The sequence below is a fragment of the Littorina saxatilis genome, linkage group LG2 (genome assembly GCF_037325665.1).
Source record: "Littorina saxatilis isolate snail1 linkage group LG2, US_GU_Lsax_2.0, whole genome shotgun sequence".
NCBI lineage: Eukaryota > Metazoa > Mollusca > Gastropoda > Littorinimorpha > Littorinidae > Littorina > Littorina saxatilis.
In genome coordinates, this window is record NC_090246.1 from 23,945,190 (window position 1) to 23,960,705 (window position 15,516).

The 15,516-nt window shown below is 40.5% G+C and overlaps 1 protein-coding gene and 1 long non-coding RNA gene across 2 annotated transcripts in view; one reads left to right on the forward strand and one right to left on the reverse strand.

Annotated features, from left to right (window-relative positions):
- Positions 1–15,516, reverse strand: part of LOC138958551 (uncharacterized) — a 147,813-nt gene that overhangs the window by 91,323 nt on the left and 40,974 nt on the right. The gene's annotated exons all lie outside the window — the stretch shown is intronic.
- Positions 1–15,516, forward strand: part of LOC138957218 (cGMP-dependent protein kinase 1-like) — a 92,277-nt gene that overhangs the window by 57,427 nt on the left and 19,334 nt on the right. The window contains exons 10-11 of the mRNA XM_070328370.1: positions 4,975–5,052; positions 10,398–10,611. Coding sequence (XP_070184471.1) covers positions 4,975–5,052; positions 10,398–10,611 — 292 coding nt within the window. The remainder of the gene's footprint in view (positions 1–4,974; positions 5,053–10,397; positions 10,612–15,516) is intronic.

The following is a 15,516-nucleotide window of genomic DNA, read 5'->3' on the forward strand; positions in this document are numbered from 1 at the left end:
TTTCCGAGTTTTTTAGATTTAAAAGTCAGAACTATAAAGTTTAATCTGTAATTTAGGTTATGGGAAACCCGACGTTGAAAGTGTATCTTGTTATTTAATGCATGTTGGTCTTTATGATTCCTTTTATTCACGAAAAGTTAACATCCCCCTCCCCCTCCTGAGCGCAGTGCCGGTGTCACGAACTGAAAACTCTGCCTGAACAATCTTTCTCATTGCGGTCAATGCGCATGCGCTAACATGGGGAGATTAATCAGGTCGTGAAAAACCTAACCCTAACCCTACCCCTTACCCCTAACCCTTACCCTAACCCTCATCCTAACCCCAACCCTAACCCATGGTTCGTTCGGTCAAAGGGTCGCATTTTTTAAGTCCTAGATTGGCGCATGCGCATTGACCGCAATGAAAAGGATTGTTCAGCAGACGTTTCAGTTCGTGACACCGGACGACCGGCCGGCAAAATGTGACACACGGAATCAACATATTCTATGATCAGAATGATGGCAAATCTAGATAGAAAAATATATATTATGAACAGAAATTAAATTCAGTTTGTGGCCAGACGTGAGATGATGAGCCGAATCGTTAACGCGGAAGGACTCGATATTTTAAGGTTCGGCAGCAAGAATGCATTAGCAGCGTCACCAAGGGCGTGACGTCATATTGACGTTGCGTGTGACGTCATCGGGTCATGTCAGATCTTGACTGCGCAAGTACTCGCTGCCATTAATTATATTCTGCAACGATAAGACTGAAGCGTGAATGTAGTTGCAGCATTGCATAGATGATTTTGGTGCATGTGCGGCAGACAGAACGCTGTGATGATAGTAGGTAGGCTGTGACGTCAGCCAGAATGACGACGTGACGCGATGTCGTCATGCCAGATTGTGACCGCCCGCATCCTCACCGACCTACTCTGACAACGATGTCCTGTAGCGTAATAATGGCTCTGCCACATCGAATACTCAGCTTCAGGTAAATGTAAATTTTTACACCTCTGTCAGAATGCTGTTGCAGCTGTTCTTAGGATGTGCTGTCGAAGTTGTGAGGGTGTGGCGTAACTCTGACAGCCTGATATTATGCCGTTTAGTTGAGTCAGATCTCGGAAGCTGGCTTCGTCACCAAACACTCCACGTAACGTCACTCGCGAGGCAATGAGGCTGCTCTTATATCTAATAACCACCGTTAGTGGGTGGTACTGGTAGAACGAACAGGCGGTTTTCCGTGTGGTTAGATAGATTTCGTTTTCAGCTGCTTGGGGTTAGTGCTAGGACTGGTTGGTCCGGTGTCAGAATAATGTGACTAGGTGAGACATGAAGCCTGTGCTGCGACTTCTGTCTTGTGTGTGGCGCACGTTATATGTCAAAGCAGCACCGCCCTGATATGGCCCTTCGTGGTCGGCTGGGCGTATTAAGCAAAAACAGTAAAGTCGTTTCACTGTCATCCTGGACAGGATTTACTTCTCTGCGGAAATCGGAAGAGTGATCGGAGAGTTTTCCAAGCTGAACACGATTGTCGGGAAGTCATGCGTTTCAAAGAGGCGCTTTTAATTATGCTCTTGTGTATTGTCACAACCAAGTGACAGGCCATCCCAAGATAATAAAACCCTGTGTTGACTTGCCCCCTAATTGTGTCTACTCAGCAGTGAGATAGGAAGGATAGACAGGGGATAAGCCAGTTAGCACAAGCACCCTTCTGTACACACAACTACAAACACATAAACATAGATAACAACTTAAATTTGTTTATATGAGTCTTTTATTCTCTTTGAAATAAGAATAGAAAAAAAATTCGGAATAAAACCAATTCAAGAAAGCCAGTACTAATCTAATGAAATGCGTTGAAGCATAATTATAGTCCCCAAGGTAATGAAGTCCAAAACCCGGTTAAGTGTGCAGTCTATCATCCCAAATTGCTTTAAAAGGGCATTGTTCGAATGTCACACAGTTGCTGGTGACGATGACAGGTCACATAAAGTGGTGACGTTGTAGATTGAACGCAGGCACCCTCCACTTGCAAGTTCAACCCATGTTTGGTTTTGATTATCTGGTAGAGGAAATAGATTCTTTGGAAAATATAAAATGCAATTGGCGGCCATAATTAATATTTTGCTGATATCTACCTCCTCTAACAGATAATAAAAACCAAGAAACATGCGTAAACTGGTACATACGGACGTAAACTAATTGTCTCAGTGATACCCTCCTCACTGCCAGGTTCCAATCAGTCACAGTGTGTACCTTAATCGGAACAAATAACTACTTTGTTCATTAGCGACTATCACGTGTTTGATCCAGTAATACACAATCAAAAAACAAGAAAGGTAGGTTGTTGGAACGTTTGTTATTGTTTTTACTAAACAATACTTTTTTTTCTCTCCAGTAATACACAGTTAGCATTATATCAAAGGACAGTGCAGAGTCTTAGGAACACAACGGTACCAAAATAAGGAGTACTGTTCAAGAAACAAAGACTCACGAAGTAATCGAAAACTGTGACTTTCGTACGTGACAGTTTGCTTTACCTTCACCTTAAACATGTGAATTGAAATGGGTTTCTTTGAAAAAAATATTTTTAAAAAGGAAAGAAGGGAGAAAAGAGTCTTAATTTACCACATTTAGGGATAACCACCAGGAGCATAACATCAAACAAAACCGTCACATTATTATGATACATTCTTAGTTGTTTTGAGAAAATGTGCTTTTTATATTTAGTCAAGTTTTGACTAAATATTTTAACATCGAGGGAGAATCGAAACGAGGGTCGTGGTGTATGTGCGTGTGTGTGTGTGTGTGTGTGTGTGTGTGTGTGTGTGTGTGTGTGTGTGTGTGTGTGTGTGTGTGTGTGTGTGTGTGTGTGTGTGTGTGTGTGTGTGTGTGTGTAGAGCGATTCAGACTAAACTACTAGACCGATCTTTATGAAATTTGACATGAGAGTTCCTGGGTATGAAATCCCCGAACGTTTTTTTCATTTTTTTAATAAATGTCTTTGATGACGTCATATCCGGCTTTTCGTGAAAGTTGAGGCGGCACTGTCACGCCCTCATTTTTCAACCAAATTGGTTGAAATTTTGGTCAAGTAATCTTCGACGAAGCCCGGACTTCGGTATTGCATTTCAGCTTGGTGGCTTAAAAATTAATTAATGACTTTGGTCATTAAAAATCTGAAAATTGTAAAAAAAAAAAATAAAAAAAATTATAAAACGATCCAAATTTACGTTTATCGTATTCTCCATCATTTGCTGATTCCAAAAACATATACATATGTTATATTCGGATTAAAAACAAGCTCTGAAAATTAAATATATAAAAATTATTATCAAAATTAAATTGTCGAAATCAAATTAAAAACACTTTCATCTTATTCCTTGTCGGTTCCTGATTCCAAAAACATATAGATATGATATGTTTGGATTAAAAACACGCTCAGAAAGTTAAAACAAAGAGAGGTACAGAAAAGCGTGCTATCCTTCTTAGCGCAACTACTACCCCGCTCTTCTTGTCAATTTCACTGCCTTTGCCATGAGCGGTGGACTGACGATGCTACGAGTATACGGTCTTGCTGAAAAATGGCATTGCGTTCAGTTTCATTCTGTGAGTTCGACAGCTACTTGACTAAATATTGTATTTTCGCCTTACGCGACTTGTTATTTTTTATTGTTAAGATTTAAAATCAATGATACTGCGTTACTCGTCCATCAATAAAAGCGTCCTTCACAAACTGCCATCAGGACCGTTAAATGACTGAGAATGTTCAGATTGTAGTAGACGAAAAACCTTTGATGCATCCATTAAAACTGCAAGAAGTTTAGTTGCTTTGCGTCGTCATTTAAGTCGAATAAGCAATATATTCGGTTTTCATGGGTGAATGCGTCTTTCGCTCGCCACACTGACGTGGAAGGATAATTTCCTATTGCGCTTCATTTATCTCTTTTCCAAATCAAGCCGATACTTCTGCCTGAGCCAGAAACGCGAAAGTTGAGATGCTTTGATCCCTTTTCTTGTCGACGGAAACCTGATCGGAATTAGTCTGAAACAGTTTTCTTGTGCGTCAAAAGGGAAGAAAATAAATCCATTTCAATGAAAGCCCATTTTGACTTTAACTTTTTCCCGAAGGATTTTTTTTCTCTCCTTTTCTTTGAAGTTGCACAGAAGTCGCTGCTACATTTCAGTTGACGTACATCTAACTTGTCTCGTGAATATCATTTTTATTACTCAATTATCATATTTGTTTCAAATATTTATTTGCAAATCAGGCTTTAAATTTGCGGAGCATTCAGAAATTGAAATGACTGTAATATGAACGATCCTGTACGTAACAAAAACCCTGCTGAGACAAAGTTTCCTGAAAAAAAAATAAAATTACGTTGTGACAATCTCAAGTTCCAGTTCCAGCAATCATAAAAAGAACACCTGCTTTGTTCCGATTCTGCTTTCTTCATTTTTGGCTCACGTAAGTGTAGCCTATGCGATGCTAACTTTTGTCTGTCTGTGCGTGCGTGCGTGTGTGTGTACAGGTGTGACAGAAACTTTAACATTTCCGAGTCTATGGATAAAGCTCGCATAAGAAGATTACGTCTCGGTCAAAAGTGTTTGACGTGTGTGATAGAAACTTTAACATTTGAAGACGTCATATTATGACGTAAGAGGGTTAGACGTCACGCGAAGGAATTACTGAAAGTCTCGGTCATTGTTATTGTGAGCGGGCCGAGACTAGTTGGCAGATCTAGTGTCTCGCTTTCTTGCACAGTTTCACCTATGCTTACTGTGTGTGTGTGTGTGTGTGTGTGTGTGTGTGTGTGTGTGTGTGTGTGTGTGTGTGTGTGTGTGTGTGTGTGTGTGTGTGTGTGTGTGTGTGTGTGTGTGTGTGTGTGTGACGGAGTGATTGAGTTTGTGTTACTGTTTGTCGATTTCTTACGTGAGCCTTGAAGGCTTCGCCTCTTGTTACAACTTGTTTCCTTTCTTTTTTTATCAACAGGTCTTTCAACCAACTCATCGGAGATATCAACGAGCTGAGGAACAAAGACTATGGCGACAAAGCACGTGGTGCTCAGAGGTAGGCTTTATTTCCATTGTTTACCTTTGTGTAGACACAGAATAATGCCATTATGTCCGTTGTGATTTTCTCAAACTGTGCCACATATACATCCCTGTCACGCACTCGTCTTTTGCGATCGCTGAACATCAATAGAATTCATCTGTAGTGTTAATTTATTTGTTTATTTATTTATTTATTTATGTATTTACTCATGTATTCATTCATTCATTTATTTATGTAGGTATTTGTTTATCTATGTATATGTCTGTTCAAATGTTTATCTGTTGTGTGTGTATGTCATACTGTATGTCTTAGCCGGACGAAAAGTGCAATGAATTCAAAATTCCGTAATCATTTTAGCATAAACAAATGATATGATTTCCAACAGGGTAAAAGCAAAATTAGACAACATCTAATTAACTCTTGAATTTACATATTTGTAGATGTGGAAAAACCAACGAAGAGCTGTATATTTTGTAATTTAAAATAGGGGATGTGATATAGAGTACAACATGGTTGAAAGGCTGAATTAGAATCATTGTGCATGCAATGTGTCGTGAGTCTGGCACCTCGAATTGTGGTGAGAATAATATGAGGCTCTTGTGCCAAAAAAAGTAACTCGGGTGGAGAAAGCACATAATTATGGTATAGAAACCGGTTCAGTAGATCAGCTAGACAGACATTATATGGTATTACAGGAGGGGGAACACATGTAATGGTCATACTTCAGATAAAGTCATTAGTAAATGTAGTATTATATCATCAAACAAACGAATCTTCACGTTCAACCGCAAACTGCTTGTGAAATGGACAGCAAGAAATAGAAAATGCATGCGCGCAGAGATTGATTTTCAAATCGACAGGCGCAGTGGCGTGGTGGTAATACATCGGCCTCTTAATCGGAAGGTCGTGAGTTCGAATCCCGGCCGCGGCCGCCTGTTGGGTTATGGGGTGGAGATTTTTCCGATCTCCCAGGTCAACTTATGTGCAGACCTTCCAGCGCCTTATCCCCCTTCGTGTGTACACGCAAGCACAAGACCAAGTGCGCACGGAAAAGATCCTGTACTCCATGTCAGAGTTCGGTGGGTTATAGAAACACGAAATCGGCGTATGCTGCCAGAATGGCGGGGTAAAAACGGTCATACACGTAACAACCCACTCATGCAAAAACATGAGTGAACGTGGGAGTTTTAGCCCATGAACGAAGAAGAAGAAGAATTTCAAATCAAATCGTGATTAAATTCTTTCCAAACGGTTGGTTGCTGATGCTCTTTAAGCGCAGTGATTGAATTGCATATCAAATCGCGGTCAAATGTTTTCTCTCAAACAATTGGTTGCTTTTGCTTCTTATAAGTGAAATGATAAAACAAACGTGAATCACAGATTGTTTTGAGAATTAGATGAGAATAGTTCTATCGTCTATAACAAACAGGGAGTGAATAGCATGTTTATTTGTAAATTGTGTTTCACACATTGCATGCCTTTCGTGAAAGCTGCAGTTATAATTCATATCATCCTATTCAATTCAATACAACTTGACCATCTGAATGTAAAAGAAACAGAAAGACAATTACATATAATCACACTCTCGAAACACATCAAGTTTACGCATTAATACGCGTACACATAACCAAACCACACAAATCCATACCCGCATCCTCACATACATATCCACCTACATACTCTCATGTGTCCGTTATAATAATAAGAACATTATGATAAATATTGCTAGTCAACTTAAAATAAGGTTCCAAATAGGATTTGGAACAAAAAAGTCTTTAAATCGAAGCATAAGGCATAAACGCTACTTTCTGTATTAGGATACAGTCAAGAAAACCCCATCTATTGAACACACGCGCAAAAACGCACACTCTCTCTCTGTCTCTTTCTGTCTGTCCCTCTTTCTGTCTCTGTCTCTCTGTCTCTGTCTCTCTGTTTGTCTGTCTGTCTGTCTGTCTGTCTGTCTGTCTCTCTCTCTCTCTCTCTCTCTCTCTGTCTGTCTCTCTCTCTCTCTCTCTGTCTATGTCTCTCTATGTCTCTCTCTCTATGTCTCTCTCTCTCTGTCTCTCTCTGTCTCTCTGTCTCTGTGTGTGTCTCTCTCCTCTCTCTCTCTCTCTCTCTCTCTCTCTCTCTCTCTCTCTCTCTCTCTCTCTCAGCAAAAAAGATTTTTCATCACATCATACAGGCTATCACAGCTGACCCCAGGATTCTCGAGTACTACCGTCGACAGGTGGTTTCAAGTGTTACCTTTGTTTTTTAATGTGTGTTGTTTTTGGGGTGTGTTTGTTTGTTAGTTTGAAGGTTTGTTTGTTTTTTAGTTTAATCCTGCAGACTTTCATAATGAAAATACCATGCTGGAATGTCAATTAGGATCACAGTTACCACCACCACTGGTGATATGTATGTTCGGATTTGTTTCACTCCTCTGTTGTCTTTTGATCACTTTGTTTATTTGTTTTGTTTGGCATGTTGTTTTCAAGTTTTACTTGAGTTGATGAAGAGATACCTTTCTTCCCGTGTACACGACCATTTATCCAATGACCTGCTTGTGTGTCTCTGTTAGCTGAATTAGATGTCTACCCTGAGTACTTTTCTTGCAACGCAGCATATTTTCATAGAAATTAAATCTCGATCTAGCCTATTTCGCCATTTTTCCACAGTATCATAATGTGACAGGGGAGGCTACCGCTCCTTTCACAGCAGACTCTGCACCCGAGTTGTTGGCCTTTAAGCCAACACCGGTGGATTGTGGAATTCTGTTTGTGATGGGGTCTGGTGGTTTCCGATTGTCTGTATGTTCATGGAAACCTTCGGGTTTGCATAACAGTTTTTATAGGGCTAAGAAATTAGCTCTAACATTTTCAATCCTGTTTGATTGCACTTCGTCTCCCGAGGTGATCGTAGTGTTACGGCACTCGGTTACATCTGGTGCTTGCGAGCAGGGATGGGACTCAGCATGATATGTTCAGGTAATGGCATAATATGACCACTGAACATTTTCTTGCTGTTCCCATTCTGCGAACTTGGGATGGACAGTGGTCCCCCGGTTCGGAACTTCGGGACGAAGTTCATTCAAGCGGGGGTGATTGTGACAGGGGAGGCTACCGCTCCTTTCACAGCAGACTCTGCACCCGAGTTGTTGGCCTTTAAGTCAACACCGGTGGATTGTGGAATTCTGTTTGTGATGGGGTCTGGTGGTTTCCGATTGTCTGTATGTTCATGGAAACCTTCGGGTTTGCATAACAGTTTTTATAGGGCTAAGAAATTAGCCCTAACATTTTCAATCCTGTTTGATTGCACTTCGCCTCCCGAGGTGATCGTAGTGTTACGGCACTCGGTTACATAATAAACAAGTATATCGCCCCCCCCCCCCCCCCCCCAAAAAAAAACAAAAAAAAAAATAAGCCACAAACAAATACACCTGGCATCTGATATTCAATCTGGAAGCGACTTTGAACGTCGCTGAATTCGGTTGACTGATTGAAATAGGCGTCAGTTACAAAATTCGTGTATCAAACAATTCCAACTCTGCGCAGAAAACAGCCATGCTGTAAATGTTGCGTGTGTGTTCAAGTGTAGGGAAGTTGTTATCCAGGCAAACGCTCGGACGGACCTGTGATTATTTTCAACATGGCCTGCACGGGAAGGAAGGTACCATGCAATTACCAATGTTCATGTTCATTTAATATTTTGGCGTTGAAGATTGAATAAGTTTATGGACTGCATCCTAAAAAGGAAACTCTCTCTCTCTCTCTCTCTCTCTCTCTCTCTCTCTCTCTCTCTCTCTCTCTCTCTCTCTCTCTCTCTCTCTCTCTCTCTCTCTCTCTCTCTCTCTCTCAGCTTATTCTTTTGTCCCCTGTTCTTTTATATGTGACTTCCATATCTTTATCCCTATCAAGGAAATCACTTGTGGTTTTGCATTATGAGCTTTGTCACTAAGTATCACAAGATTTTATTTTGTGATGTTTGATTGCTTTCAGCTTCTATCATACACCGTAATGACTTTTCTTCCTTCTCTCTTTTTCGGCCATTACTGGTTCATGTATGCTATGGTAACGAAGGTTTAGCTTGGGTTTTCTGGTGAGCTATTGGTTATTTGGGCTAAACTCTCTTGGGAGACTAATATGGTTGTGAATAGAGACTATGAATTCAATTCGGTGTTTGGTGGATTATTTTTTTTTTAACTGAGAGGGGACACTGAAAATTAAGTCTTTGTTTTTTTTTCTCGGTTGAAGAGTTTGGTTGTATAACATCTGCGTATGGGTGTATAGGGTTGAGATGAAGTTCGTCGGTTGGTTTAAGTTTTGGCCCCAAAAAATAAAATAAACCTAAAGCCGGAGAAATATGTCCACAAAATACGCATACCAGGAAACCTGCTTAGACGATTTTTACATACATTGTGGTTGTTGGGGTGATTATCTGCTTTTGTTTCTTCTCCAATTCTTCGTATGTGTTAGTTTTGTTTATGTTTTTGTCTGTGTGTGCGTTTTTTTGTTTTTTTGTTGTTTTGTTTGGTTGTTGTTTGGTTGGATGTTTTTTGGTTTTTTTTTTCGCTTTTTTTGGTTTTGTTTGTTTTTTCTTTCTTTATTTGGTGTTTAACGTCGTTTTCAACCGTTCAAGGTTATATCGCGACGGTGTTTGTCTTTTGGTTTGTTTGTTTTCCGTCAATGTCACAATGACGAAAGCCCCTGGAGCAAATTTTTGATTAGTGCTTTTGTGAACAAGAAACAATTGACAAGTGGCTCTATCCCATCTCCCCCCTTCCCCCGTCGCGATATAACCTTCGTGGTTGAAAACGACATTAAACACCAAATAAAGAAAGAAAGAAACAATGACGAACTAAAAGCTAAAGTGATGAAAAGCGCAGAAAGCTTAAGGATATGGAAACGTAACTTGTCAACAATAATTATCTCTAAAAGACAACAACTGACATTTTGACATCGGGAACTGAGATAGTAATTGTGTATCTGTATTGGTATTTGTTTTACAGTACCCCAACAGATACAGTGAAAAACAGGTAAAACATTGTCCCATATCATGTAATACGCGTGTTCTAAAAGAAACCAAAAACTATTTCTTTCTTGCGATATTACCCTTTTTTTTCCCCTCCGTATTTCAATAGGGTGCCAGCTGCTACGTATATGATAGGCTAACTTTTGTCTAACACATGTTATTGTTACCGCTGTACTGGGTTTTCAAGCCATCTTTAACTCACAATGGACATGAGTTTTCCCTTTTCGTAGTACGCAGAAGTTTTGGTCCTCTAACTCATCTGATCACAGAGTATTAATGCTGCTTTTTTTTCCTTCTGATTTGCTGTGCTGGTAATGGATCTGGTGTGATTTTATTTTCATGAACGACAGGCCGGTCTCCATTCTAAGACCCATTGCCCCACCTCGAGCAAGGGGCCGAAAGAGAAATCTGGGAGGCCCGAAAAAAGTGTTCAAAGACAAAGAAGGGTATTTTCTTTCCGTTTTTAGTGCAAGCATATGTCTTTCCCAGCGCTACAATACCTCTTTTTTAACTGCAGAAAAAACCCAAAAGGAAAGACAAAAGCACGCTGTAGTGGACTCCAAATAGAGCTTACGCTTCTACTATTAGCCACTAACTTGTATTAAACAAAACGTATTCTTTTACCCAGAGATTGTCTTGACTAACGTGCGCTGTTACAAGGGTTTAACAGTTGATATTTCTTAGGTCGACTTTTCACATTTTACTCTTATAATCAGACTTAGACTACTGCGTTGGAACTAACCATAAACGTATGATACTAATCAACAGAGTAAGCACTAGTTATACAGTAGTTCGTTTTGTTCGTCCACCAAAAATTAATGATCAATTCGTGCGGCTTTTTAAACGATTGAGTATGTTGTGACGATGTGTTTAATCAAAATATAGCAAACGGTTTCAACTCTTAAACAACAAAATCAAAAGGCGTCTTGAACTGAAAGTGTAAGATGAATATTAATGTCATTATTAAAAACAACATACATTCAACGTGATCAAAAATAATACAAATGAGAAGAATGTTTTTGTATTTAAACAGTACATGACAAAGACATAATTATGACTCTCAAATTGAAAATGTTGCTGTGGAATAAACCATAGTTCATTTACATTTCATTGCAAATTCAGGGAAGGTACTAGGTGTTTTGTACATTTTTAAGAGCGAAATGCTGAGATAAATTGATTCAAACTGCAGATTCTATGTCCTTCCCCGTTATTTATTTTTCTCAAATCAAAGTTTGTGTGTTACTGTTTTAGTTTTTAATGTATTTATTTCACGTTGGGATGGGGGAACTTGAATGAGGTTTCGTATAGTTTAATAAAATAAAATGTGTATGTCAATAGTCCTAAATTTAAGACACGTTTCAGATATATGTGCATGGTATAGTTGTCACAGAGTACACTTGTTGTACATGAATGTCTGCTGGGGAAAACCCATACTTTTTGTCATTCCTTGATATTTTTTACTTTTTGTAGGGCGAGAATGGAGGTACACGGTGAAACGATCTTGCTACAGTCTTTAAACTATTCATGAATATCTACGTCTGAGCAATGTTATAGCATAATTATACTCTTGCCGCTGAGTCTTCTTGATACAAACAACACACCCGCAAGCTAGGAATCCAGGATGCTCCAGCATTAGCTGAATCTCTGTCCTGTTGGGTCCACACGTCCTAACAAGCTCCATCTCCAACCCTCGTGCAAAAATAAATAAAATAAATAAATAAAACAAAGGGATAAACAGTAGGCTCGTGCTAGCCGCTTTGTTTAGGGTCCTTCCGTTGCTCAGGGGGGAACTCCGTCTTTCATCAATCTTCGTCTATTCTCTGCTTCAAGTTTTTCACACACAAATTCCCACTGATTCTTCCCAGCCCTGTTCCTTGCACTGTACCAGCGAGAGTGTTCGTGCAAGTGGGGAGATTTTGTTTCTCTTTTTCACATCACGATCTCCAGCTCTCCAGAATTGGCCATGACTGCCTGTCATATAAGATGTTATAAAGCGTGCTGATTTTCACGCCACGAGCTCCTGATTTGCGAGCTGTGAAGTGAGGTGCCCCAGATGCAAAAAAATGAGAGAAAAATGAGAGAGAAAAAAGAGAAAGAAAAAAACCCCACAAAACAAACAAAACTAAATAAATGATGTGGTGTTTGGTGAGAGGGGTTTGCTGATCGATTCAAGGTCCCATGCAGGATATGCGGGTTTCCAGAATTTACGGCTGATCTGCACAGCTTTCATCAAAACCTCACGAACCCTGCTTTTGATTTCCTCATTGTCTTCTTTATCATGGAATCATTATTGTTTACGGCGACGTGTTTTGTTTGTTTCTGTAAAAAGAAGGATCTGAGAACCCCCCGCGGGTTAGGGGGAAGAATTTACCCGATGCTCCCCAGCATGTCGTAAGAGGCGACTAACGGATTCTGTTTCTCCTTTTACCCTTGTTAAGTGTTTCTTGTATAGAATATAGACAATGTTTGTAAAGATTTTAGTCAAGCAGTATGTAAGAAATGTTAAGTCCTTTGTACTGGAAACTTGCATTCTCCCAGTAAGGTAATATACAAGTATTGTACTACGTTGCAAGCCCCTTTGTTTGTTTGTTTGCTTAACGCCCAGGCGACCACGAAGGGCCATATCAGGGCGGTGCTGCCTTGACATATAACGTGCGCCACACACAAGACAGAAGTCGCAGCACAGGCTTCATGTCTCACCCAGTCACATTATTCTGACACCGGACCAACCAGTCCTAGCACTAACCCCATAATGCCAGACGCCAGGCGGAGCAGCCACTAGATTGCCAATTTTAAAGTCTTAGGTATGACCCGGCCGGGGTTCGAACCCACGACCTCCCGATCACGGGGCGGACGCCTTACCACTAGGCCAACCGTGCCGGTTGCAAGCCCCTGGAGCAATTTTTTGATTAGTGCTTTTGTGAACAAGAAACAATTAACAAGTGGTTCTATCCCATCTCCCCCCCCCCCCCCCCTTTCCCCGTCGCGATATAACCTTCGTGGTTGAAAACGACGTTAAACACCAAATAAAGAAAGAAAGGAAGGATTTGAGAGTTATATTTGAAAAGTTGCACATCTGTGGCAAAGCATGTGCTATTGTATTAATTACCGGCAGGACATCGTGCCTATCAAAAGAGAGTATCATGGATAACGATCTCTTTGTTTATTGGTTCTTTCGTGCGTTTTTGTATATATGTGTTTGCTTGTTTGTTTCCTTGTCACTAACGCAGATGTGGAAGTACAATCACAAGCTGGTATTTTGTTCGGGCGTTGACTCAAGCATTTTCGCAAATGCCAGAGTTCTTTGGACGGGTACTTCATCTCAGCGGTGATTACTACTGTTGTGTAACGTCAGACTTAATCTAACAGCCACAGGTGTCCAACCACCAATCCCATGTTTTATCCCCAAAGCGTAGCCGACAGTTTCTCAGTGAAGTGACGAAGATAACCACCCACACCAATCCAGCATTTCATCCAGGACGTGATTTTCTAGGCTATTGCCATGGATTTGCAAATTCTAAGTCTGAGGCGCTGACGCAAAAGAAGCAAGGGAAGCTGGAACTTCGAGGGGATTCTACGCAGCATCGAACGTAGCCCACATTACGCGACCTCTGCTCTCTCCACATCTGCGAGGGTTCCACACATGGTATTTAGCTCAACAATTGCCGGCTGCCTCTGCTTCCCAAGTATAAATTTCCCGCTGCTTGCTCGGCTCGGAGATTGTCCTGTCGTTGTTCGCCCTATTGATTCCGGAGAGAGTATACTTCGGAAGCGCACATTTTCTCCGCGCTAGTCGGGCCGGAAAGACTGTCTTATTGTCTTTGTGTCCCGTTATTGATTCCAAGGCGTTGGCGGGACCCTTCCCGCAACAAGGAGGAGGAGACAAAGCCAATCAAACTTTCTCCGGTGATACAATCGACACGAAATTCGAAGGGGAAACGTCCCCATCTCTTCGTCGTAACGCAAAAGAAAACCCTTATTAGAGTGCACGTGCACCTTATTAGAGTGAAGATGGCTGAATTGCTTTTACTTCACTAAAATGTTCTCGTAGGAGAAAAAGGAAGCCATTTTTGTTTAAAGTGGTCGATCTGCTTTTGTCGTATTAAAACCGGGAGAACATTAGGTCAGTATCGCAAAAGGACGCACTTATCAGTTTGGATGTGTGGCAAGTGAAACTTTCTAACTTGCTTTTATTTCAGTAAAATGTTCTTGTATAGGAATAAAGGAAGCTTGTTTTTGATGTAAAACTGTCGATCTGCCTTTGTTCTGTGAAATTCGTGAGAACAATAGGTCAATGTTGCGCTCAAGGAGGTACTTCTGTGTTTTCTCGTGCGGGAAGTGAAGATTGCTAAATTGCTTAACATTCTGTGAACAATTCTTATTTTTGTTGTTAAACGTTTTTTAAATCCCTTTTTGCGTCTGAGCGGAAGTTTTGTTGAGGGAGAATTTTGGCAATAGTCCCCCGGGGGCCCTTTTTAGCTCTGAAAAGTCCCCCAGAGGCCCTTTTCAGAGGGGGGACTAAACGGGATACAACACCGGGATTACATCACTGTTCAGCCCTCCCAGTATCCGCCGGGTTGCTGTCCGTTTACGAATTATGTAGAGCGTTTGCACGAAGTTTAACTATTGCCAGTCCCCATGTTTGTAAACGCACTCATACAACACTATGACAATAATTGGCGGACGATTTTATAATGTTAAAATATTTTATACCTTAACATTAACTTTTAATTTTTTAATTTTTTTTTTAGAAGCGTCGTTCAATAAACGGTTTTCCTAAATTTGCAAGGTTCAAAGAATGAGTGGGAAAACAAGAAGTGTAAAGTAATTTATTCAGAAGTGTCGAAAGAGCAGCAGAAGGTTTTTGAAACATTAGGTATCGAAATTGCTTCAGGTTTAATACACACTGGACTCCTCCAAAGATACAGGAATTGGAAAGGGAGGAGGGAGGATGGTGGGGTGGGGGGGGGGGGGGGGGGGGGGAGGGGAGGGGTTGGGGCAGATAACCCGTAATTGTTATCACGAATCTGATGAATGTTGAGATTAACGCAGATCTTTGTTTTGTTTTTGTGTGTGTTGTTCGATCTTCTGGTCTTCAATTACCTACCTAACTCATATGCCGAACTTGATATGTAAACATCGTATTTTGTATTGTCTTTATTCATATGTAACGATACATGTTTCAAGGAAAGGTATGTCATTTGTTTAAAGCTGCAGATTTTCGTCTTTTTTCATGTTTTAATTTCCGAGTTTGTGTGCGTTGTTGTTGTATTTCTGATCTTTTACCCCCGAGTTAATTGATTTGCGAAAAAGAGTCGTGTTTGACCTTAGAGAGGTTTCATTTGCAATTTGATAAGTAGTAGTTTTGTGCCTTTTTTCTCTTCTTGTGAAATGCAACACGTGCACGGAATGAAGTGATTTTGTTGACCTTTTTTGCTTCTTCTATTTTTTATATATCAATTTTGGGGT